Source organism: Rhincodon typus, chromosome 7, assembly GCF_021869965.1.
Source record: "Rhincodon typus isolate 14 chromosome 7, sRhiTyp1.1, whole genome shotgun sequence".
Classification (NCBI taxonomy): Eukaryota; Metazoa; Chordata; class Chondrichthyes; order Orectolobiformes; family Rhincodontidae; genus Rhincodon; species Rhincodon typus.
In genome coordinates this window covers 65,953,598-65,981,377 of record NC_063338.1, presented here as the reverse complement: position 1 = coordinate 65,981,377, position 27,780 = coordinate 65,953,598, and the positions used below count along the sequence as shown (strand labels likewise).

The 27,780-nt window shown below is 40.5% G+C and overlaps 1 protein-coding gene across 1 annotated transcript in view; it reads left to right on the top strand.

The window, feature by feature from the left end:
* nckap5l (NCK-associated protein 5-like) overlaps positions 1-27,780 on the top strand; it is a 287,803-nt gene that overhangs the window by 209,346 nt on the left and 50,677 nt on the right. The window contains exons 11-13 of the mRNA XM_048599236.1: positions 7,038-7,125; positions 21,694-22,011; positions 22,997-23,151. Coding sequence (XP_048455193.1) covers positions 7,038-7,125; positions 21,694-22,011; positions 22,997-23,151 — 561 coding nt within the window. The remainder of the gene's footprint in view (positions 1-7,037; positions 7,126-21,693; positions 22,012-22,996; positions 23,152-27,780) is intronic.

The window sequence follows — 27,780 nt, the reverse complement described above, 5'->3', positions numbered from 1 at the left end:
TTCGCTAATGTACTACAGACCAGGCAACATCCTCTGATGCATCATCTTCAAAGCCTGCCCATCCTTCTCGTAGTGTGGCAACCAGATTGTGGTAATGAGGGAATTGTCCTGTGAGAAAAAGTCTAATACATTTGACCTATTTTCCTTAGTTCTTAAAAGAACGAATATAAAAGTGCTGAGTGGCTTGATTAAATAATTACAGAGAAGATGTTTTGTCCTTCTGGGGAATCTAGAACAACAGCTCCCAGTCTCAGAAAAAGGGGTAGACGTTTGAGACAAATGAAGAGAAATTTCTTCACGCAAAGCATTGTGAATCTTTATAATTTTCTACTTTTGATATCAGTGACAGCTGGTGGCGAATGGTAAACTCATTGGGTCAGTAATCCAGAACCCCAGGCTAGCCCCATCTTCTATGTTTCTATAAAGCAGAATTAGGTTATTGAGTTGGATGATCATCCATGATAGTGAAGAATGGCGGAGCAGGCTCGAAGGGCCGAATGGCCTACTCCTACTCCTATCTTCTATGTTTCTATGTTCTGGGAATATGGGTCTGCATCCCACCATGGTAAATGGTGAAATTTGAATTCAATAAAAAATACAGAGTTAAAAGCTAGCCTAAAGGTAATCATGTAATCACTGTCCTATTATTATACTCCCAAAATGGCATGGATTCATTAATATTCTTCAGGGAAGGAAATCTGCATTCCTTACCTGTTCTGGCCTACATGTGACTTCAGAACCACAGCACTTAACTGCTCTCTGCTGGCCCAGCTCGAGATGCCCACACCCCATGAATGAATATAAAACAAATCTGAATATGCTCAGTTATTGTGTAAGTTTAAAGTCAATAATTTTTCAGGAATGTGAATAATGTGGAAAGGAAAATCGAAGTGGGATATCGGCCAACAAGTAGTGAAGATTCAAAAGACCACATCACCAGTTCTTATTTATTGTTTCACCTCCTGGCTCACATGGCGTGCTATAAAGGGCACATTTTGAGCTGACAAATGCAGCCAACAATCGACAAAATTAAAACAGGCAATTGAAATTTACACTGTAGGAAACTGAATTAAATGTTTTAATGAAGTATCTCACCTCTTGACATTCACATAGCATGTTATGCATTGCTAAAGAAATGGGAAAGTCTGCCTCGTATTTTAAGCCTGATCCACCCATTGAGGATTTACGGTGATGCAGTGTTTCCATAGGTTAGTTTTGAAATTATCACCTTTTAAATGCAGACTGTACCATCTGGTTGAAATTTTCTGTACACAGTAAAACAGCATCTCATGATTTGTGTCACTTTAGAAGCTAAACACAACAATCATATTACATCCTAGCTTTCTCTTTTGCAGTAACAACATGCCCATTTTTTGTAATCATTCATGATAATTCACTCATTCCATTCCTTCAATCATTCTGATTGTCCATTTCTGTATCTTCTCAAGAGCTGTAATATCCTTTGTGGTAACCAGGACTGCATGTAGTATTGAAGGTGCAGTTGCACCAATAATATGAAGGGTGGTGGCAGTTTCTCATAATTTTTGCTATTTTTTTATTACGTCCCAACATCTCTTTTGCTTTACTCAGTAACTGCCTAGCATTATTGTTTCAATGTATTGAAAATCAGGACTGCCATACTCTTCATTTTCCATGTATATTAAGTAATAGTCATTTCTTGGTTTATTTTGGTCTGCATGTGAAGTGTTTTCGTTTTTCAGTATGAAATTCCAATCTGCCAGCTCTCTGCCCAATTGCCAAGTATTGTCAAATCCTCCTGTAGTTTACCCTGTTCAACTTTTCAATCTGTAATCTTTATTAGCATTACATAATCTGCAAATTTAGCCACTGTTCTTGTGATTCCTATCTGTAGGAAATTTCTGAAGGCATCAAATGAAGGAGGTTCCAAAAACCTTTACTGATAACATTTTCGAAGTCTGATCAGCTATACCATCAGGCTTTGAGATCAATCAAACAGCCAAATATACAATTATGTGTCTATTTTAAGCATTCTGCTTTCTGTGTGTTCAGAACTGGCCTTTGCAGGGTAAACCATGTAAGAATCGCTTATACTTGAATGTTTCAATGCTGTAATAAGTGCTTACTCAGTCTGTTCAAATTTAAAATGCTATCAGTTGGTAAGAAGGGGTTTGTATGGAGGCAAATGTGCACTAAGTTCTTTCATTACTGGCTGCATTTTTTTCTCTCATTTGTGGAAAGTGGGTATCACTTGATAGCAATTGAGTATCAATTGAATTGGGGAGGCAATGGCCTAGTATTATCGCTGGACTGTTAATCCAGAGACCCAGGTAATGTTCTGGGGACCTGTGTTTGAATTCCCCCACAGCAATTTGAAATCAATAAATATCTGGAATTAACAGTCTAATGATGGCCATGAATCCATTGTCAATTGTTGGGAAAAACCCATTTGATTTTAATGTCCTTTAGGGAAGGAAACTGCCATCCTTACCTGGTCTGGCCTACATGTGACTCCAGAACAACAGCAATGTGGTTGACTCTTAACTGCCCTCTGGGCAATTAGGGATGGGCAATAAATGCCTACTAACCTCATCCCGTGAATGAATAAAGAAAGACAAAACCATCATTTTTTACATGTCCCTAATTGTCTTTTGTAGAGTTATGATGAACTGCCTTCTTGAACCACTTCAGTTATTGTAGTGAAACCAACTCCCAAAGTACAGTGGCGAGTTGCAGGATTTTGAACCACTAATGTTGAAAGAAAGGCTTCCAATTAGTCATGTTGCATGGCTTAGAGAGGAATTTGTCATGGTGTTTCCATGTGCCTAATGTCTAGTGCTTGTACATGTTGGTGTTTGAAGGATTGTGGGCTACTTTTGAAGATAGCTTTGGAAAAGCTTTGGAGGATCAGGAGGTGTGCTTATTGCAGAATAGCTAGGTTCTGAACTGCTGTTATAGATGCAGTATTTGTTTAACTGGTGTGTTTAAGTTCATGGTCAATATTATACCCAAGATGCTGATGGCAGAAATTCAGCAATGACGGTGGCACTGAATATGTGGAGATTGTTAGACCTTCTCCAGTTGGAGATGGTTATTGACCTGCACTTGATGGCATGAATGTTACTTGGAATTCACCCTACAGCCAGCATGTAAATAAGATCTGCTTAACTGCGTGTAACCATTAAAAAAGCCAGCATGAGGCCCACAGCTAATACAAAACAGTAACAGCTCTGGAGAAACCAAAGCTATTGGGTAAATGATCTGTTAGTCGGAGATGCCAAAAGCCTTGAGCAGGAATGGGTACCATCTTATTTGTAAGATTTGTACAAAAGTAATACTATCTCATTGCTGAGCTATGCAATGGTCTCTGTAGATCAACAAAGCTGTGAATGTGTATGGGACTTTGAAGTGCTGCAAGGGTATTTCCCTATGGTTTCACAATGAATTCTACATTTTAAAATGCATACAGTTTCAAGTGAAGAAGAACTAGCCCAATTACTGAACTAGTTAGAAGCTTTCATTGATACAAAAATATAAAATGGATTGTTAATATGTACAGAGATAACAAGATGTAGAGCTGGATGAACACAGCAGGCCAAGCAGCATCATAGGAGCAGGAAGGCTGACGTGTCGGGCCTAGACCCTTCATCAGAAATTGGGGAGGGGAAGGGTGTTCTGAAATAAATAGGGAGAGAGGGGGAGGCGGATAAAATAGAGGAGAAGATAGGTGGAGAGGAAACAGACAGGTCAAAGAGGGGGGGATGGAGCCAGTAAAGGTGAGTGTAGGTGGGGAGGTAGGGAGGAGATAGGTCAGTCCAGGGAGGATGGACAGGTCAAGGGGGCGGGATGAGGTTAGTCGGTAGGAAATGGGGGTGCGGCTTGAGGTGGGAGGAGGGGATAGGTAGGAGAAAGAACAGGTTAGGGAGGCGGGGACGAGCTGGGCTGGTTTTGGGATGCGGTAGGGGGAGGGGAGATTTTGAAGCTTGTGAAATCCACATTGATACAATTGGGCTGCAGGGTTCCCAAGCGGAATATGAGTTGCTGTTCCTGCAACCTTCGGGTGGCATCGTTGTGGCACTGCAGGAGGCCCAGGATGGACATGTCGTCTGAGGAATGGGAGGGGGAGTTGAAATGGTTCGCGACTGGGAGGTGCAATTGTTTATTGCGAACCGAGCGTAGGTGTTCTGCAAAGCGGTCCCCAAGCCTCCGCTTGGTTTCCCCGATGTAGAGGAGGCCACAATGGGTACAGCAGATGAGGATACCACATTAGCAGATGTGCAGGTGAACATCTGCTTGATGTGGAAAATCTTCTTGGGGCCTGGGATGGGGATGAGGGAGGAGGTGTGGGGGCAGGTGTAGCACTTCCTGCGGTTGCAGGGAAAAGTGCCGGGTGTGGTGGAGCTGGAGGGGAGTGTGGAGCGGACAAGGGAGTCACGGAGAGAGTGGTCCCTCCGGAAAGCAGATAAGGGTGGGGAGGGAAAAATGTCTTTGGTGGTGAGGAAGGAATTGCAGATGGCGGAAGTGTCGGAGGATGATGCGTTGGATCCGGAGGTTGGTGAGGTGGTACGTGAGGACGAGGGGGAGTCTTTTTTGGTTGTTATTGCGGGGACGGGGTGTGAGGGATGAGTTGCGGGAAATGCGGGAGACACGGTCAAGGGCGTTCTCGACCACTGAGGGGGGGAAGTTGCGGTCCTTGAAAAACGAGGATATCTGAGATGTGTGGGAATGCCTCATCCTGGGAGCAGATGCGGCGGAGGCGAAGGAATTGGGAATAGGGGATGGCATTTTTGCAGGAAGGTGGGTGCGAAGAAGTGTATTCTAGGTAGCTGTGGGAGTCGGTGGGCTTGAAATGTATGTCGGTTTCTAGGTGGTTGCCCGAGATGGAGACAGGTCCAGGAAGATGAGAGAGGTGTTAGAGATGGTCCAGGCCCCATCCCAGGCCCCAATAAAATACCTCCTCCCACCCACCTTCCTGCAAAAATGCCATCCCCTATTCCCAATATGGTTAAGGAGAATTCAAAGGGATTCTACAATTACATGAAGGACAAAAGGGTAACTAGGGAGAGAATAGGGCCCCTTTAGGATCAGTAAGATCACCTATGTATGGAACTGCAGCAGATGGGGAAGATAGTAAACGAGTATTTTGCGTCAGTATTTATTGTGGAGAAGGATATGGAAGACAGAGAATGTGGGGAAATAAATAGCGACAGCTTGAAAAATGTCCTTAATACAGAGGGGAAGAAGGTGCTGAGAGTCTTAAAATGCATAAAGGTGGCTAAGTCCCCGGGACCTGATCAGATGTACCCTATAACTCTGTGGAAAGCTAGGGAAGTGATTGCTGGGCCTGTTGCTAATATATTTGTATCATCGATAGCCATAGGTGAGGTGCCAGAGGACTGGAGGTTGGCTAACGTTGTACCACTATTTAAAAAAGGTGGTAAGGAAAAGTCAGGGAACTATAGACTGGTGAGCTTGACATCGTTGGTGAGCACATTGTTTGAGGGAATCCTGAGTCACAGGATTTACATGTATTTGGAATGGCAAGGATTGATTAGGGATAGTCAACACAGCTTTGTGTATGGAAAACCCTGTCTCACAAACTTGATTGAGTTTTTTTTTTAAGAATTAATGAAGAGGACTGATGAGGGCAAAGTGATCTATATGTAAGGCGTTCAATAAGGTTCCTCATGGTAGACTGATAAGCAGGGTTAGAACATACGGAATCCAGGGAGAATTAGTTACTTGAGTACAGTACTGGCTCAAAGGTAGAAGACAGAGGGTGATGGTGGAGGGTTGCTTTTCAGGCTGGAGGCCTGTGACCAGCGGTGTACCACAAGGATTGGTGCTGGGTCCACTGCTTTTTGTCATTTATATAAATGAATTGGATGTGAACACAGAAGGTATGGTTAGTAAGTTTGCAGATGCCACTAAAATTGGAGGTGTATGGACAGCGAGGAAAGTTACTTCAGAGTACAACGGGATCTTGATTAGATGGGCGAATGGGCCAAAGAGTGGCAGATGCAGTTTAATTTATATAAATGTGAGGTGCTGCATTTTGGAAAGGCAAATCAGGGCAGGACTTAATGGTAAGGTCCTGAGGAGTGTTGCTGAACAAAGAGACTTTGGAGTGCAGGTTCATAGTTCCTTGAAAGTGGAGTCACAGGTTGATAGGATAGAGAAGGCGGCATTTGGTATTCTTGCCTTCATTAGTCAGGACATTGTGCATAGTAGTTGGGATGTCATGTGTGACTGTACAGGATATTGGTTAGGCCACTTCTGGAGTCTTGCATGCAGTTCTAGACTCCCTCCTATGGGAAGGATGTTGTGAAACTTGAAAAGGTTCAGAAAATATTTACAAGAATATTGCCAGGGTTGGAAGGTTTGAGCTATGGGTAGAGGCTGAATAGGCTGGGCCTATTTTCCCTGGAGTTTCAGAGGCTGAAGGGGTGACCTTATAGAGGTTTACATAGGGGCATGGATAGGGTAAATAGGCAAGGTCTTTTCCGCAGGTTGGGAGAGTCCAAAACTAGAGGGCATAGGTTTAAGGTGAGAGGGTAAAGATATAAAAGGGAATTAAGGGGCAATGTTGTCATGCAGAAGGTGGTGCATGTATGGAATGAAGTGCCAGGGGAAGCGGTGGAGGCTGATACGATTGCAACATTTAAAAGGCATCTGGATGGGTGTATAAATAGGAAGGGTTTAAAGGGATAGGGGCCAAATGCTGACAAATGGGACTAGAATTATATAGGATATCTGGTTGGCATGGACAAATTGGACTGAAGGGTCTGTTTCTCTGCTGTATATCTCTGTGACTCTACGACAAAATGTTAAAGACAAGACTGGCAGATACAAAACATGCTACCTTTTGTAATTTGCTGTATTATGTTGTGTCTCACCAGAAGACACAGCAAAATTTGGTAACGTTACGAAATTACTGTGGTTGGTGAATATTTGATTTGGAAGAACAAATTTGTATGTTTTGTAGTTAATTCATTGATGTCCACATTTTTCATAATTCATTCATCTGAAGTGTTTCAATGCGTCTGTGATTGCTGCAGATTATGACAGTCGCGGAGAGAATAAATGTGGATCCAGATAACGTCAAGGAAGCTATCACTGAATCCACAGGCCAAGATCAAATTATAGGTATGAAAAGTATATAAACTAGATTATCATTTTTTTATTGGTCGATTTATATCTGGTATGCTTACACTGAAACTTAAAATGAAGCATATATTATGAAAGAATATCAAAACCTTTAAATGATATTTAGGTAGCTCAGAAAAAATTAGAATGTTCCAACATATTTTTGAGAATATATTCATTGATTACTGTCAAAATAACCTTATCTCCAAGATGTCCTCTAAAATTTAATATTTGTTTTGCATCTTCATTGGCTATGAGTAGGATTACTGTTTCTGAAATCTGATAGAAAAGTACTAAGCCGTTCTCTTTATTGTTTAGTGTTTGCCTATCTCCAGAATCTTATTTTGTATTGGACAAAATTCACAAGTGCCCATGTTCAATATCAAGATTGTTCTCCTACAAAAGTATATGATAGTCTTAGTTTTCTCTTGTTCTTAAAACTGCAGGCAAGTACAACATGGAACCTTTTATTAAAACTGTTATGTATACTCCAAAGCAGCTGAACAAAATAAATTAATGTGCCCTGGGGGAGGGAGCTCCTGAGACCCATTTTTGAATCAGGTAACATAAGTCTCACTTCAGAGAGAAACAGTTAATGATGAATTTTACAGAAATAAAGGACTATTAATCTTTGTAAACAAGAAAACTATTAAGTTCATTTAAAACTATTTGTACTACCATTTCAATACAACTTACTTAATCTTTTGAAGGAAGGTTGTTTAATATTCTCAGAAAGAGTCATTGGACTAGAAATGTTAATCCTGTTTCTCGGTCCACAGACGTTGCCAAACCTGCTGAATTTCTCTAACGTTCTGTTTTTATTCCATATCTCCAGCATCCACAGTATTTTGTTTTAGTTTGTGTGTTCAATATGATTTTATGACTACCAAAATTAATTCAACTAAATTCTAAAATTTCTAAAGTTCTGCAATTATTGTATTCAACCTTGGAACCACAGTTGATGTTTCCATTTGAAAACTCATGAACCATACTGTGCAGAGCATTATGTTTTGATCATTAATATTGAAACTCATTTTTAATCCTCTCAATCTCAACTTTAACAATATTTTCATTCAGCTTTTTTAAAAGGATTAAATCAGTATTAATTACACTAGCTGAGACTTTGCACCACAGTTATATTACCGTGTAGGAGAGTCTTCTAAAGTCACTGAATCTTGTTAATATTGTACATGTCCTCTGTGGTTCTATGCTCAAAGTTGAATATCCACCACTTGGTTAAATACCACACCATCTTTCTGCTGAAAACACCATGTATCATGTTGTGTTACACTACCTCACTGCTAAGTGGGATACCTTCACAACAATTCTTAACAGCTCAAAACTAGTCTTCATGAGGCAACGTGGACATCAGGAAAAAGTAGAATTATATTCCACTGTGATATGCAATCTTGTAGTCCAGCAAATCCTTCACTCCATTATTATTACCAAGATAGACCACCAACCCTGGTTAAATAGGAATTTAGAAAAGCATGTCAGGAGCAACACCAAAAATGTCTGAAAGTGAGGTGTCAGTAAGGTGCTGTGCGACTAAATTCTAGAACATCCAAGGTGTTGACAATCATTGTATTCAACTATGGAACCACAGCTGATGTTTCAATTTGAAGCCACAGCACAGGGCTACACTCCACTAGCTGAAGTCATGCAAAGCACAAAAGTGTTGTTTGAGACCAATCATCTCAGTCTCGGGACATGGATATCACAGCAGAGTTAATCAGGGCAGTATCCTAGACCAAACCTTTTTCAGTGGCACTGTCAATGACTTGCCCTTGCTCTTGTTCATTTTGTTGATTACTGCAAGAACTGCTGAGAAAGTCTGTGCAAACACAATAGGCTGATTGGCCTCCTGTGCTGTGACAAATCTATGATCCTGATGTCTGCACAGTGTTCAGTTCCATTTTTAATCAATGAGGTAATTGATCAGTCTATACCCACAAAAAAAAGACGTAGATGTAAGTGCTTGGTCTGTTACTATCTATTTAATGGCCTCCAGTGTCACCACCTTCTGAGCTATTTATGCTTATCTAATTCTGGCCTCTTGAGGATCTCCGATTCTAATTGCTCCATCATTGGTGGCTATACATTATGCTGCCTAGACCCCAGGTTCTTTCTATGAAACACATCACAACTCAATATAATCTTTTGCCTTTAAAGTGCTCCTTAAACTCTACCAATCCAACCAAGCTCTTGGCCATCTGTCCTAATATCACATTCTGTGGCTTAGTGTCTAATTCTGCTTCATAATGTTGCTGTGAACTGCTTTGGAGAATTTTATTATGCTAATAGAAATATAGAACTTGTTGAACTGTTAAGTAGTGCACAAGTTACTCACATACAAGGCAATGACAATGTCCGGCAATAAAGATTATAAATGCTGACTTGACATGAACTGACTTTACCATTGTTGAATCCTCCATCATCAACATCCTGGGGGACACCATTGGCAGGAAACATGACTGGACTAGCTAGATAAATACTGTGTATAGTTGAATAGGTCAGAAATTGAATATTTTACAATGACTGATTCACTTACTGACTCCCTAAAGCTTTTACACTATGTTTGATATGATAAGGCATCATGTCTACACCAGGTAGTGGTGAACGTGAGAGCCTTGAGGGATAGCTTTATAAAACAGTCTGGTTTTCTTTTAATTAGTTAACTAAATTAAGTAATAATAATTTAAGATCATTTGAAATAAGACTAAGTTAAGCAAAATTATATTTGCAGCCGTAAGTCAGGTGTATGCAAGCTCTGAATGAAGTTGTACCTAATTATTTAATAGCTAGATTTACCTGTGTTTTTTTACATGAAGCTTGAGTTAGTTGTTTGCAGGAACTGTATGTTGAGGCCTCCGTCAGTCCTGCCTTATCTTCACAGTGCTGCTTTGGTTATTTCAACTTCCTATGGTAATGAGGCTGATTTGAGTATACTGGAATGTTTTCTATTACTTTAATTGTAATACAGATTTTTTAAAAATTACAAGATGGTAGGTCAGCTTGGTTAAGTGAAATATACATCCTGGGTATGTATGAAGTCATGAAAAAGCCGTGTATCCCAGAAGAACACATCTGCAGGAAGTGTCACTATTTGTACAAGCTTGGATTCCAATTGTCAGAACTTCAGCAGCAGATGGAATCACTGCTGTGCAACTGAGAGGCAGAGGAGAATGTGGATGGCATGTTTACATCACAGATTGGAAGTGTATGGGCCGCAAGGGAATAAGTGACCACTAAGCAGCCTAAGAGAAATAAGTCTGAGAGGCAAACAGTGCAGGGCTGCCCCAACTCTACCTTTCTTGCTGATTGGTATTCCGGTTTGTGCACTGGAGCGGACGATGGTTCCTCAAGAGAATGCAACCAAAGCCAATCGGTGGATACCACAGGCATCTGCAGTGGGTCTGTCAAGGGGGGAGGAAAGTTTCTGGGGTAATGGATCTGCTTCTGTGGAAGGTGGAACCTGTAAAATGTAGGTGGTTTACACCTGAACAGGAACAAGGTAAATATCCATGCAGGGAAATTTGCCAATGCTGTTTGGGAGGGTTTAAACAAGATTGACAGAACGTTAGGAACCTGAGAGCGTACTCAGAGCAAGAACCTGGAGGCAGAAAATTAATAATGCTGAGAAATCAAAGAAGGAGAGGTTAAAAAGTGGACAACATAGGAATTTAGCAGTATTAAACATTACAACGTAAAGCACAACAAGTATGGCAAATAAAGTCAATCAGCTAAGGGCACAGACAGACACATGGCAGCACAATACCATTGCTATAATGGAAACTTAGCTTAAAGAGAGGCAACAAAGGCTGCTCAATATCACTGGATATAGAGTTTTCAGCAGGGGTTGTAAATGTAAGATGTAGCAACCAGGGAACTATAGACCTGTGGGTCTGACTTCGGTTGTGGGTAAATTGTTGGAGGTGATTAAAAAAGATAGGATTTATGGATATTTAGAGAGGCAAAAATTGATTAGAGGTACTCAGTATGGTTTTGTGTGAGGAAAATTATGTCTCACAAAGTTGATTGAGTTTTTTGAGGAAGTTACCAAAAAGATTGATGATGGCAAAGCAGTAGACGTTGTTTATTTGGATTTTAGTAAAGCCTTTGACAAGGTTCCTCGTGATAGACTAATTAGTAAAGTTAGATCACATGGCATTCAGCGTGAGCTTGCCAATTGGATGCATAATTGGCTTAAAGGCAGGAGACAGAGAGTAATGGTGGAAGGTTGCTTTTCAGACTGGAGGCCTGTGACTAGTGGTGTTCCATAGGGATTGGTTCTGGGTCCTCTTTTGTTTGTCATTTATATAAATGATTTGAATGAGAAAATAGAAGGCGTGGTTAGTTAGTTTGCGGATAACACCAAAATTGGTGACATTGTGGACAGTGAAGAAGGTTTTCTAAGATTACAAAGAGATCTTGTTCAAATGGGTCAATGAGCTGTAAAATGGTGGATGGAGTTCAATCTGAGTAAATGCAAGGTATTGCACTTTGGTACAACAAACAAGGGTACGGCTTATACAATAAGTGGTAGGGCCTTGGGTAGTGTTGTGGAACAGAGGGGCCAAGAGGTGCAGGTACATAATTCTTTAAAATTTGCATCACATATAGACAGGATGGTTAAAAAGGCGTTTGGCATGCTTGCCTTCATTGCTCAGTCCTTTGAGTATAGGAGCTGGGACGTTATGTTGAGATTTTCAGGACATTGGTAAGGTCTCTTCTGGAATACTATGTCCAGTTCTGGTTGCCCAGTTATAGGAAGGATATTATCAAGCTGGAGATGGTTCAGAAGAGATTTAGCAGCTTGTTGCCAGGTATGGAAGATTTGAGTTATAAGGAAAGGCTGGATAGGCTGGGACTTTGTTCACTGGAGTGTAGGAGGTTGAGAGGCGACCCAATGGGAGTTTATAAAATAATGAGAGGTATAGATGTAGAGTTGATGGTAGCTATCTTTTCCCTAAAATGGGGAAGTTCAAGACTAGGGGATGCATTTTTAAGGTGAGAGGATAGAGATTTAAAAAAGACACGAAAGGCTTTTTTTTTTACACAAAGAGTGGTTCATGTGTGGACTGAACTTCCTGATGAAGTGGTGCATGCAGGTACAATTACAATGTTTAAAAGACATTTGGATGGATATGTGAAGAGGAATGGTCTGGAGGCATCTGGGTCAGGAGCAGGATTAGTTTAGTTTGGGATTATGTTCAGCATGGTTGGACTGGAGGGTCTGTCTCCGTGCTATATGACTCTATGACTATAATTATAGCTGTGAAAAAGAATGGTACACTAAATCATGCATCAAATGAAGCCCTTTGGTATGAGTTAAAAAACAATAAATGGGCAGTCACACACTGCTGGACGTATACAATAGATCCTTAAATAGTAGGAGAGTGTTTCAGGAGTAAATACATAGGCAGATTTCTAAGTGCAAAAATAATAGGGCAACAATAGTTGGGACTTCAACTATCTAAATGTCAACTCAGATATGAACAATATGAAAAGAATGGGGACAGAATATTCTTGGACTGCTTTCAAAGGAACTTTTTTAGCTAGCATGTAATAAGCCCAATAAAAGAGGGCACAATTCTAAATGCATTCTTAGAAAATGAAGTTGGACAAGTGAACGAAGAAGCACCGGTGACCATTTTGGAAATAGTGATCATAGTGGTTAGATTTTGCACCATTATGGAAAGGGTCAAAGCTAAAATATTTTAAATATTCTAATTTAAGGGAGGGCAATCTTTTCAAGGCTGAGAGATGATCTGGCAAAAGTGGAGTCGTTACAACTACTTAAAGGAAAGTCAGTGGCAACTCACTGCGAGGCATTCAAAGCACAATTCTGTGGCAATAAACAAAAACAGTGGTACTGCCAAATCTAGTGTCCCCTAGTTAAAAAGATGAATATATGGTAAGATAAACTAGAAAGCACTTCTAAATGTCATACTTTAGGAAGCTTAGAGGAGTTTAGAAAGTACAGAGGTGAAGTGAGAAAGGAAATAAGGAAAGCAAAGAGAGGATGTGAAATAATTTTGGCCAGTAAAATTGAGAAAAATTCAATGATGTTTTCTCAGTATTTTAAGAGTAATAGAATGACTACAGAGTGGGTTGATTGTATCACTTGTAACTTGTGCATGGATGCAGAAACTGTGGACATGGTCAGTCTGACTTTGGTGTGGCCAAATTACGAGACACAATATTGAGAGATAGGATCAACAGTTCCTTGGAAAAATATGCTTTAAACATGGAGAGTCTTGAAAGTTTTGAGCAAGTAACAAAGAAGATGGATGAGGGTAGAATGCTAGATGTTGTGTACATGGATTTCAGTAAAGCATATGACAGTTTGCACATAGCAGATGGGTCAGAAAAATAAAAGCCCATGGGATGCAGGCGAATGTGGTGAATTGGATTGAAATTTGGCTCAGTGTGGTCAATAAACATTCTTGCGAATGGAAAGTGGTTTCCAGTGGTGTTCCACAAGGCTCAGTTTTAAGTCCCTTGCTGTTTGCGATAAATATTAATTCCTTAGACTTAAATGCGTAAAGTATGGCTGGGAAGTTTGCAGATGACACAAAAATTGGCCAGGTGATTGATGAAAGAGGGTGACTTTCGACTGCAGGAAGATATCAGTGGTTGGATTGACTGGGCAGAAAAGTTGCAAATGGAGTTCAGTTGAGAGAAGTGCAAGGTTATGCATTTGGGAGGGCAAACTAAGCTGGGCAATATACAATACTTTGGAAGATAACAAGAGGAATACAGGAAGTGATAAACTTTGGAGTGCATGTCCAATGGTGACTGAAGGAGGCAGAACAGGTGATGTACTTAACACGGATGAAGAGAATGTTCTTCTCTGAGGATAGTGAATCTGTGCAATTCTTCACTGCAGATGGCTGTCAAAGCTGGGTGGCTAAGCATATTCCTGGCTAAGATAGACAGATTTTTAATCAGTAAAGGAATCAAGGGTTATGGTGAAAAAACAGGAAAGTGGAGTCGAGGATTATCAAATCAGCCATGATCTCATTGAACAGTGGTGCAGACAAATGGCCTATTTCTACACCTCTGTCTTATGGTATTGAATTCAAAAGCAGGGATGTAATGGTGGAGTTACATAAGATGCTGGTTAGGCCACATCTGGAGGTTTGTGTACAGTTCTGGTCACCAAAGTACAGGAAGAGCATCGTGACACCAGAGGCATTACAGCGGTGATTATATACAATGTTGCCAGGGTTTGAACATTGTAGCTATGAGGAAAGATTGAATAAATTATGGAATTCTTCCTTGGGGCAAAGGATGCTGAGCTGTACATAACTCAGAAGGGATTGGATAAAACGGACAGGGAAGACCTCGATCCCCTACAGGTAGTTTAATTAGTAGGGGACACTGATTTAAGGATGATTGGCAGAAGGAGTAGAGGCAATCTATGGAAAAATGTTTTCACACAGAGATTGGTGGCATATGGAAATAAATGCCCGGTTTGGTGCTTAAAGTTGAAATCTTCACCTCGTTTAAAAGGAACCTGGATCTGCTCGAGAAGTTACATAATCTGAAAGGCCACTGACCAGGTACTAGAATATGGAATTAGAATGAGTGGCTAGTTTTTCAGCTCGCACAAACATGATGGACCAAATGGCCTCTTGCTGCACTGTAAATTTTCTGGTTATTGGGAAAAGATCACTACTTCAGAGCTCATAGTTTTTTTTGGGGGGTGGTGGGAATATATTCCTGTGGATAGAGGATTGGCTAACTAACAGGAAACTCTTTTATGTGTTGCCTTATCAGATCCCATGAATGAATAATAATTAAATGAAAACAGCATCTACAGCCTTTTGGGGTTACAAGTTTTAGATTTCTGCTATCAATTGTATGCTTCCTGATTTCAGTCCTAAATTGCTGGGGTCTAATTTTAACACTCTGTTCAATAGTTCTGGATTCCCCACAAGAGAAAAATAGTTTTCCTGTATTTCCCCTAATGAACCTCTTTATTATTGAATAGACCATCTTCAACATTCTAAACACAGGTATGCAAACTAAGTTTATGCAACCTGTAACTTAACCTTTCAACCTGACATAATCTAGTGAATCTCTGTTACACCCACACCACATTCAAAATGCCTTCCCTGTGATGTCCAAAACTGAATGCACTACTCCAGATGAATTCTGATCAAGCCTCCATGCAACTGAAGCACAACCCCCTTAGTTTGTATTACAGCTCCCTTGAGATAAATTATAACATTCAATTTAATATTTTAATGACTTTTTGTACCTGTGCAGTAGCTTTTAATGATTTGTGTACGTGGACACTTAAACCCATTAGTTCCTGCGCAGTGCCTCACTCTCACTGTCTGGAATATTCTGCTGTCATATTAGTTGAAAAAAGGTCCCACAATCCATTGTTGTTACTTTAAATGCTATTGAATCATCGGAATTTGTTTGTTTGATTGGTTTTGGGATCGTGTAGAAATTCCACAAGATAGATATAAATGTAAGAATGTTTGATATTAAAGAAATATTAGAGTTTTTCAGAGAAGTTATAATACACCTCTGGACCAGGTGAGGCTTGAACCTGGTCCTCCTTGCCCAGAAGTAGGGATGTTATCACTGCACCACATGAGTTCCCAAAAGAAGCATTGTAATCTTTTAAATGTAACGAACAATAAAATTTGGATCAACTATCAATTGTGTCTTTGCTGTGCGTGCTTATCCTGAAGCATTTAAAGATATAAGATCTGAACATAAGAACCAAAAGCAGTAGACAATTCAGCCCCACCTTGGACTCAACTCCACTTTCCTGCCCACTGTCTATTTGCCTCTAATAATGCTGCCCTTAAGTATAAAATATGCACCACTTTTATGGCATTTTTACTGCATGGGTCTTGAAAACACTTGGGTTACTATATACAGACTTTAGGTTCTGATCACGTCACAAAGTACAGCACCTGCTAATATCCAGGAACTCTCCAGGTCAGCTGTACAGAATTTATTGTCTCTTTGGCCCCCTTTTTCTAAGGAGCCACTAAAACATCCCTAACTCAACCCTGAGGAACTCATTTGTAAACCTATGGATATTATATCCCTTTAGAGACACGTATCATGATTGTAATGAGGTCAGCTAGGTAGACCTCATAGAATATGAGTTCCCTGATTGGGGCTGTAAATCTGGTCCAGTCACGGAGCTCTGGCTGACAGATAAGATCAAGACTATCAGATGTCTGTTCACTCTGAGAACTGGCTCTGAGGGAGCTGGATCAGTGTCAAGGATTCGCCATGTGTAAATAAAGAGTAACTTGGTGACAGGATACTGGCCTCTGTGAAGTTATTTCAGCATGCTTGCCTTCATTGGGCAGAACATTGAGTATAGGAGTTGGGACGTCATGTTGTGGCTGTACAGGACATTGGTAAGGCCACTTGTGGAATACTATGTACAATTCTGGTTGTCCTTCTATAGGAAGCATGTTATTAAACTTGACAGGGTGCAGGAAAGATTTACAAAGATGTTCCTGGGGTCTGGAGGGTTTGAGTTATCGGAAGAGGCTTGGGCTTTTATCAGAGGCTGAGACATGACCTTATAAAGGTTTATAAAATTATGAAGGGCATGGATGTGGTGAATAGCCAAGGCCTTTTTCCTAAAGTCAGTGAGGCCAATCTAGAGGGCTTAGTCTTAAGGTGAGAGGGAATGATTTAAAAAGGACCTGAGGGGTAACTTTTTCATGCAGAGGGTAGTGTATGTATTGAATGAGCTGCAAGAGAAAGTAGTGGAGATGGGTACAATTACAACATTTAAAAGACATCTGAATGGGTATAAGAATATGAAGGGTTTAGAGGGATATGGGCCAAATGCTGGTGAATGGGACTAGGTCAGATTGGGATGTCTGGTCAGCATGGACATGGAGGACCGAAGGGTCTGTTTCCATTCTGTGTGACTCATTGACATCCTCTCAGCTTACACCAGGCCCCAGCTTTTTGGTCACAAAAATGGAAGCTACGAGGATGTGGAGCTGCTGTCCTTGACCCAGTCTCCCCTCATGCAGGACACTGTGATTTGTGTGATAGCAGTCATAATTGAGATAAGACTTCCCTATTATCTTTCCATCTCCATCCCACCCTTCCCTAACAAATTGCCATCAAGAAGGGGATTTCTATATATTGGACACATTTCCTAAGCAATCTGATCCACTTCCAGGATTATGGTCCACTTTAGAACTAAGCTCTTAATCTGGATCATATTGCCAAGTTAAAAAGTTCCACAGAGAAAGGAAAAATAGGAGAGAATAATGGGGTAAATTAGCTGGTGTCATAATACAATGTTGGTTGAAGTAACCCCACTTCCATTCCTAAATCTCTCTGACAAGTGCACCTTTATGAAAGGACTCCCGTGTTGATGATAAGGGGACAATTATACAAAAATCAAACAATCCAAAACTGTTTTTAAACAAGGCTCACTCAGAGATAGTAGGAACTGCCGATGCTTTAGAATCTGAGATAACAAGGTGTAGAGCTGGATGAACACAGCAGGCCAGGCAGCATCAGAGGAGCAGGAAAGCTGACATTTCGGGTTTGGACCCTTCTTCAGAAAAAGGGTCCAGAAGGATCCAGAAGAAAGGTCCAGACCCAAAATGTCAGCTTTCCTGCTCCTCTGACGCTGCCTGTCCTGCTGTGTTCATCCAGCTCTACACCGTGTTATCTCTGTCTTTAAATAAAATGTTTTATTTTCATTGTTTGCAATCTTTAAGATGGGGTATATTGATGGTGTTCAATTAAATACTTTTTATTTAAAATATGCAGTGTATCTCTGTGAGCTTGCCAAGTTAGTGTAAATAGTGACAAAAGTTTTGATTAGAACTGGACTATCACTGTCCTAACAAAAGTAAGGTTTCAATAGAGATAATCAGGTGAAGGAGCTTTGAGGAAAAAAGGCTATAGGCTCAGAGTTGGCAGGAAACAAATTAATTACCCAAATATTTTATTTTTTAACTTTCACAAATATGGAACAGAATTTGTGATCACTCTGCAGTTCTGAGATTTCAACTTACTTCTTTCAGTGGCAAGTTGTGTTACTTCAGTCAAGGTCAGGGCATTAAAAAAGTGTATGTGAAAGAAGTATTGTAAACATTTTTGTTTGCAATGTAATTTAACAATTGTACGTGGTATCTTAATGAATCATCATTGGATGTTGTGGGTAAACTGCTAGAAATAATTCATAAATTATATTAAATAGGTAGGATGTGCATGAGCACTTTGTGTTGTTTGTTTGATAAATTTACTTTTCTGTATAACTGAAAAGCTTTGCGCTTTCCTCGCCACACTAGAATATTAAAATTATAGAGATCATATAGAAAGACCAATTCAGATTAAATAAGAATTTTTGCTTATTTTTATCTTGTTAAAGTTATGGTGCCATTTTCTGTCCCAGAACATGCAGGAAAATCTCAGCACATCAGGCAGCATCTGTGGAGAAAGCAAAGTGGGGTTAACGTTTCAGGTCAATGAGCCTTTGTCAGGTAATAAATATTGATGCGGTCCTGTAGTGGTATCAAAGGTTAATGCACTGTAATTTTGTAGGCTGACTACTAGCTTGAACTCCTCCTCCTTAAATGCTGCCTGGCTCTGCCTGGCTCTGTCTGGCTCCAGTCTATAGCAGTCCTCCACCTCTTCCTGTTTGAAATGGCATTCAAAACTGTGCTTAGTTGATTCTTAAAGCCTGCACCCTGAATGGGTGGAGGGGGATGGTCAAAATGTTCCATTCTAATGATCAGCGAGAAGCAAGTGTCAGTCTGTGAGACTGATGAAGTCAATATTCAAGCCATTGGGCTGTAACCTCCCAAGACAGAATTTGAGGTGTTATTCCTCCAACTGTGATCACCAACAAAACAATAGTCATTCAACAATTTTTCCTTTGATTCCTCCCACTTCCTACAAACCAAAGGGGTAGCTATGGACATCTACATGGGCCTGAGCTATGCCTGTCACTTTGTAGGATTTTGTAGGAACAGTCCCTCTTCAACAACTACACCAGCACCATCCTCCACCTCTTTCTCTGCTATATTGAGTGTATTGGTGCTGCCTCATGCTCCTGCAATGAGCTCAAACAGTTCATCAACTTCACCAACACCTTCTACTGTGCCCTCAAATTTACCTGGACCATTTCTGACATCTCCCTCCACTTGCTGGATCTCTCCATCTCTATCTCCAGTAACTGATATCGATTTCAAACCCACTGACTCCCACAATCACCTCGACAACACCTCCTCTCACCCACCCTCCTGCAAAAATTCTATCCCATACTCACAATTCCTACACCTCCACCGCATCTGCTCCCAGAATTAGGTACTCTACTCTAGGGCTTCCCAGATATCTTCCTACTTTAGAGAGTGTAGTTTCCCTTCCTCTGTTATTAAGGATACCTTCAATCTCCCCCATTTCCCATGATTCTGCCCTCAAACCCTCTTCCCCAACAACAATAAGGATAGAATCCCCTTAGTCCTCACGTACCACCCCACCAATCTCCAAATACAACGCATCATCCTCTGACATTTCCAACATCTGCAATTAGACCCCACCACCAGAAAGATGTTTCCCTCCCCACCCCATCCGCTTTCCACAGGGACCGTTCACTCCATGACTCCCTCAGCTCCACACTGCCCACCATCTCCTCCACTACACCCGGTATCTTTCCCTGCAACACAGGAGATGCTACACCTGCCCCTACTCCTCCCCCTCACCTCTGTCCAAGGCCCCAAATAATCTTTCCAAATCCAGCAAAGATTCACCTGCACTTCATCTAACCTCATCTGCTGTATCCGTTACTGCCGATGTGGTGTCCTCTATGTCGGTGACCAAATGCAGACTTAGGACCGGTTCAGTGAGCACCTGCGCTCTGCACGCACCAACCAACCCAATTTTCTGGTTGCCATCCACTTTAACTCTCGTTCCCACTCCCCTGGTGACATGTCCATTCTTGGTCTCCTCCATTGCCAGAGTGAGGCCAAAATCAAACTGGAGGAACAACACCTAATATTTCACCTTGGGAGCTTACAGCCCAATTGCTTGAATATTGGCTTCACCTTCAAAATCTCTCCACCCCAACCTGTCCATCTTCTGACTCACCCATCCACTCTACCCTCCCACTGACCAACCACAATAACGTCCTACTTGCATCCGCCTATCTCCATCTCACCTACCCTCCTCACCAGCCCCACCCACCTCCCTCGATTTATTTCTGGACTCCACTCCCTCCCCAGTCCTGACAAAGGGTTTCGGCCTGAAACGTTGATTTCCCTGCTCCTTGGATGCTGTCTGACCTGCTGTGCTTTTCCAGCCTCACATCTATTGACTCTAGCTTCCAGCATCTGCAGTCCTTACTGCCTCCTAACAGTCATTTGAAAGCTGTGATGAGCTGCAGGAAGCATTGTTGAAAATATTCAGAACATACAACCTCTAACTTCCATCTGTCTCTCACAATCCTAACAAAAGTTCTTGCTTATTCTAACCTACCCAGAGTGCACTGTGAATGTAACAGTAGCACCAGCAGCCTTATAAAATTATTACTACTTTGTTGACAGGGGCGAAATGTGTAAGGGAATTTGGAGTGTCAACATCAGTAGAGAAAACCAGCAACAACAGACTACACCATACTTCAGTAAATCAAGGCAAATTACTAACCCTAATAATGCTGTAGTGGTTCAACCAAAGGCATACGTCCATTACTCTTGACATCTGATTGCAGACATAAGGAGGGGCAAGGCAATGGCAGAGTTTGAAAGGAAGGATTAGAATTTTAAAATACAGGTGTTGCTTATTTGAGAGCCAAGTGTTTGGTGAACGTGACTTCACATAACTTGGAATGAAAGCATCAGAATTTTGGATGGGTTTTGAATGACCTCATAAGTATGCCCAGTTTGTACTTGCCCCACCTTGGATGGCCATGTCTTCAGCTGCAAAGGCCCAAAGCTCTGAACTTCTCACCTTACAAATTGCTGCTTCGACTTACTTTAAGACACTTCTCAAAACCTACCTCTTTGCTCAAACTTTTTCCCATGTGCCCTAGTATTTCCTTACATAGATTAGTGTCAGATATTTGCTTCGTAACATACCAGTGAAGTGGCTGGAAACAAGGTATAAGCGTTGTATTAATATGAATTGTTACATGTTATGGGGATTGTGCAGTGGTTGGATAAAAGACGGAAGCCATCCAGGAATGCATTGGAATAGCCAAGTCAGGAGGTAACATGGAAGAGGGCTTCAGCTGCAGATGGAATAAATTGCTTCAGACATGTATATCTGTGCAGATAAAGAAAGTATCTTATGTTGTATTTCTGTGAAAAAGGTAAACATGAACAATGCATTTCAAAACTAGAAACATTGAGGAATCACTTTATATTTTGCTTTGCACAGTTTCATTGTGAGAATGCTTGCATCAGTATTTTGATGGATTTTTTTAATGATAGTATTTGTTCCTTTAGCAAATCTATCCAAGTTGCTCTTCCCTGCAGTCATGCATTTTGTTGCCTGAGATTGCCAATATTTCCAATTCCTCCAACCACTCATATTCTTCCTGTAACTCAGGGTCCAGCTGTCAGATGAGAACATTGGACAGTGGAATTGGAACATTTCCCCTTCCAGATTCTAACAACCGGGCAACAGGAAGGCATGTTCCCAAAACAAGATCCTACCTTGAATGCGACATTTCCTTATCCCTGCAGGAAGCACCCCATCTGATCAACGCTTCTCAAAAAGCAAAAACACTTGAACGAGAAGTGCCTCGCAGAGCTGAATACAGCAATCCTGGGCCAGACATGTTTGGCCATTCAACATCAGATCCTACAGTGTCTGCAAAGGCTGTGCAGGCATTTCAAAGTTGCCTTCCTAAGCCATCTCCAGCAGGTAAATGTCAAATGTACTTTTAGCAAGTCACATTCCTAAATCTCTCTGCACAGTGTGATAACAGGTCATGGAATAAAGAGATTAATTAACTTGTGGAATGTGAGTTCCTGCCAGCAAAGCTTATCAGTATGAAGTCTACAAGGAGGCAACTAGCAGAATTTTAAATCCATTGGCATCTACTGTATTCATATTAAAATTTTAATGTAAAATCTCAAATTTAACTCATGCAACATGAACAATTTCTGATAAAATAATTAGTGCACCAGTGGTGGCTTTATCATGTAATTTCATTGTACTTTAAATTTGACGTTTATACTGCATTAACATTGTATAGCAATATAAATTGAGCAATGCCACACACACATAACTTAAACAATGTTCCTTTTTTCTTGAGTATTTGTACTGATAATGCGTGTATTTGTGAGCAGCTTGTGTGAGAAACCTCAGCCATACGTTATCTGCTGCACAGCTCAACGGTCATGTATGTGACCTTATTTCTGACATAGTGCAGGCTATGTGATTAAATGCTGTCATTATAACAAATTGAATAGAATCCATGAGCAATGGATTGTTTTATGAAGACTGGGTAATGGGAAAAGTCTGTAGTGAACTGGTTGCACGATGTCACCATACTGACAATGGCAGAGTACGGTCTCTTAATTAACATGTCAAGATGTCAACATTGCAAGATATTGTAAACCAGATAGTCAGTGTGTCTATGTTTGCGACCTGATTACTTGCGAGCTGACTTTATTTTCTGAGCACATCTGTGGAGAACACTGCATGCGTTCTTAGTAGAACTGTATTTTTATTGTACAGTTAACAAATATTTTACCAAGAATAATATATCAAGATAAATAATTTAAAAGTTAAATTCTATTAGTAGCCTAATAATTATGTTGAGCATTTGCCCTTATCAGAAAGCGTAACTTTGTTCGTTATAAAGGGTTAGTTGAGGTAAATTAATGATACAATTCTATTCTAGGATTCCTGCAGCCTAAATATAAAGTACAAGATGATGTGAACCAGCATTGTCTTCCTGCCCAACTTCCACATATTTGCAAAAGTGAACATTCAAACTTGCCAGAGAGAATGAAAGATTTCCAGCAGCCAGGTAGCTCTCGAGTGCTGGGTACACAGGTATGACACAATTGAAGTGCTCCTTATGTTTAAAGTTTAAAAAAAATTGTCTTTTAATGCCTCTAATGTATTTTCTGGTTTGGAATATGTATTAGATATATATTGTCATTTTGACCACTTCTCAGTCAAGTTTTGTTAAGAAGATCACATCATTAAACCATTATGAAAGAGGAAAACATACAAAATAAATCTTGAGAGTGTAGTTGCCAGCACAAAAAATTGTCTCATGGTTGAATAAATTCCTTATTTAATATCTAAACAGGATGTATAAGAAAAGACAGGTGACTTGATGTGATTTCAATGCTGTAATCTAACTTGGCTTTCAGATGACAGACAGAAGTGCTTGAGCTTTGCTTTCACTTCTTGACATTTTTGAACCCTTACTTATGTTATCACTTTTCAGTCACATTGATATCCATTATTCTCTACACAAGTGGTGATATTTTCCTGTAGCAGTGAAACAAATTCACGATACCATTGTCATTTAAGCCATGTAATTCAATTCTGTCACACTCAGACATGAACCTTTAGCTAGAAAGAAAATGACAATAGAAAACTACAAAGTATTGTTAAGTGTTTATATACATTGCACAGAAAAATATTAGCAAGTGCTTTTTTTTTACTTTGTATAGACATATTTCAGAGTGGCAGTGATATTTATAAAAGTGCTCAGGCTTTATCCTCACAGTTTATGGTGGGCTTTTACCTTTCAATGTCTTCCTTTCCTGAAGCAAAATTCAAAGTATTATCCACTGTGTGTGACAAGATTATATGTGTCTGTGGTATGCTTGATGTGTGCCAAATAATTACAGGTGAAAAATGTCATCACATAAGCAAATAAATATTGCATAGCTTATAATTGCACATAACACGTTTCATCATTATCATTGAAAATATAATCAACACAATTATGAACATAAAAAGCATGAAATGCAGAATTTATTTGGGAGTTATTGATTTCTGGATATTATAAATAGCTAAGATTTGCATTACTGAATTAATTCTATAATATTGAATTGTACAATGAAGCTTTTAAATTGCAAAACCTACAAAAAAGTCTGTGGTCAAGTACGAGTGTAAAAAGTAGCTGGTGATGTTTGCCTGTTGCTGAAATTGAAATCCAAGCCAATATCGAATATGTTGCAGGCAATGACACTTTGAGCTTGATAGGAAACTTAACAACTTGAGCATTATTGCTTCTTTTTACAGTATCTTAGTTCCTTTCCATGTTGTTGGCTTTTAGCACGCCATAGCCATTATTATTTTGTAATAAAATGATCATTTGTGTGCTGTCAATTGAGTGATTTGTCTAATGAACCCTGAGGTGAGTTTACTTTTATTTCCAAATTCTTTCTGTAAAATTATGGGGATTAAGTTTTAGAGATGTTTGTATGTAATGGCATCTGCTTCTAAATCTTGAATTTTGAAAGATGATTTGTAATATATTTTCAGAAAGTGAAAGCTTCTTGTTCTCTATGACTTAATTGCAGCATTTATTTAACTGCAAACCCCATGAAACCTGATGGTATCAGGACAAGGAAACCTCCTGCTGATTACCACCTACTGCCTTCGCTGCCTCCCCATCCTTCCTGACAGTCGAGTTGATATTCTTCCATGTTGAACAGCACTTGGACCAAGCACTCAGGGTAACAACGGTGCAGAGTGTACTCTGGGTGACAGTCTGTCTATCATCAAGAGTGGGTCAACAGCACTGCTACTGACCAAATCCTAAAGGACATAGCTGCTAAACATATATGGGGAGGTGATGATCTAGTGGTATTATCACTGGACTGTTAATCCAGAGACCCAGATAACATTCTGGAGGCCCAGGTTTGAATCCCACCATGGCAGATGGTAGATTTTGAATTCAATAAATATCTGGAATAAAGAATCAAATGATGACCATGAATCCATTGTTGATTGTTGGAAAAACCCATCTGGTTCATTAATGTCCGTTTGAGAAAGAAACTGCCATTCTTACCTCGTCTGGCCTACATGTGACTCCAGACCCACAACAATGTGGTTGACTCTTAGTTGCCTTTTGGGTAATTAAGGATGGGCAATAAATGCTGCCTAATCAGCGACGCCCTCATCCCGTCAATGAATAAGGAAAAAAAAATTGCACCTGTGGCAGGTGGTGAGGGAACCAATGAGACAGAAAAACCTACTTTATCTCATCCTCACCAGTCTGTCTGCTGAATGGCAGATGCATCTGTCCATGTCAGTTTCAGTAGGATCATCCATCACACAGTCCTTGTGGAGGCAAAGCCACGTCTTCACATTGAGGATATCCTCCATCGTTTAGTATGGTATTATCACAATGTTAAATGGGATAGATTTCAAACAGCAGTTCGAGACTGGGCATCCATGAAGTGTTTTGGGCCATTGGCAGCAGCAGAATGTGTTCAACCACAATCTGCAAACTCATAGACTGATATACAGTTCCCAAAGATATGGTGGCTAAATAACCCCTCCATTTAAGAAGAGATGATGTGAAGGTGCAGTGTTGGACTGGGGTGGACAAAGTCAGAATTCACATGGCACCAGGTTATAGTCCAACAGGTTTATTTAAAATTACGAGTGCTGTTCCTTATTCAGGAGAAGCCCGCCAAAAGCTTGTGATTTTAAATAAACCTGTTGGACTATGATCTGGTGTCGTGTGATTTCTGACTTTAAGTTCATGGGCAGAGAGAAAACTGGGAATTATAGGCCAGTCAGCCTCACATCAGTATGAGGAAAATGCTACAGCCTATTATAAAAGTATTAATAGAATAGCATTTGGAAAACAGTGGCAGGATTGTACTGAGTCAGTATGGATTTATGAAAGGGAGCACATGTTTGACAAATCTGTAGAAATTCTTTTAGAATGTAACTAGTAAAGTTGATGAGGGGCAGCCAGTGGATGTGGTTTACTTGGACTTTCAGATGACTTTCAATACAGTCCCACATGAGAGGTTAGTGTGTAACATTAATTAACATGGGATTGAAAGTGGTTTTGAGATAGATAGAAAACAGGTTGACAGGAAACAGGAGTAGGAATAAACGGGTCTTTTTTTCCAAATGGCAGGCAGTGGCTAGTGGGATATTACAGGGATCACTGCTAGGACTTCAGCTATTCACAACATGTTAATGATTTGGATGAGGAAACTAAATGCAATCTCTCCAAATTTACAGTTGACGCAAAGCTGGGAGGGTGAGGCAGATGCAACATAATGTGGATAACTGTGAGGTTATCCACTTTGGCAGCAAAAGTGGGAAAACGGATTATTATCAGAATAGCTGTAAATTGAGAGAGGGGAACATGCAATGAGACCTGGGTGTCCTCGTACACCAGTCACTGAGGGTAAGCATGCAGCTGCAGCAGGTGGTAAAGAAAGCAAATGGTACGCTGGCTCTCACCATGAAAAGATTTGAGTACAGGAACAGATGTCTTGCTGCAATTATACAGGGCCTTGGTGAGAACACGATGGAATATTGTGTGCAGTTTAGCTCTCCTGATTGAAGAAGGATGTTCTTGCTATAGAGGGAGCTCAGTGAAGTTATACCACAATGATTCCTGGGATGGAGGGACTGATGCATGAAGAGGTGTTAAACTGATTAGCATTATATTTGTTAGAGTTCAGAAAAATGAGGATGGATCTCATAGAAACCTAAAAATTCTAATAGGGTGGTTGCAGGAAAGATGTTCCTGATGCCATGAGGGTCCAGAACCAGGGGGTCACCATCTAAGGAAACAGGGTAAACTGTATAGGACTGAGAGAGACATGCTAAAGGGATAAAAGTATATGGGGGAGAAGCTGGAACAAACTATTGAGTTGGATGATCAGCCATGATCATAATGAATGACCAAGCAGTCTTGAAGGGCCAAATGGCCTGTTGGTGCTCATATTTTCTATGTTTCCATATGTCTATTTCTCTAATTTACCGTTACCATCAAGCTAGGGGATCAACCCTGGTTTTATGAAGAGTGCAGGAGGACACACCAGGAACAGCATTAGGCATGCCTGAAAATAGCGGGTCTACCTCGCGAAGCTTCAACACAGAACCACTTGCATCCCAAACAGCGTCAGCAGCAAGTGATATTCAGAACTAAATGATCCCACAACCAGTGGATCATGCAGTCCAGCTACATCCAGTTGTGAATTATGGTGGACAACTTAACAACTCAGAGGAGGAGGAGGCTGCAGAAACATCCCCATCTTCAATGATGGGACCCTGTGTGTTTGTGAAAAAGATAAGGCTAAAGCACTTGCCAGAGATGTCGAGTAAGTAGTCCACCTCAGCCTCCTCCTGATTTCCCTTGTATCACACATGCCAGTTTTCAGCCAATTTAATTTGCTCCATTGATATTAATAAATGGCTGCAGGCACTGGATAGTGCAAAATCTGTGAGCTCTGACAGAGCAAAGACTTGGGGCTCTAACCTCGTCTCAGTCCTGCGAGTATTTGTGACAGTGTACCTTAATTGTGGTTTCGAGAAACTGATGGAGCCCTGTGTTTTCAGATGATACAAAGCTGACTTCAATTGTTTTATTCCCAAACTGCTAATGCTTTCCTGTAAAGCTTCAGATATAAATTTAGAATCCTGATCAGATTGTATGTCAATTGGTAGTCCATACCGAATAAAGAA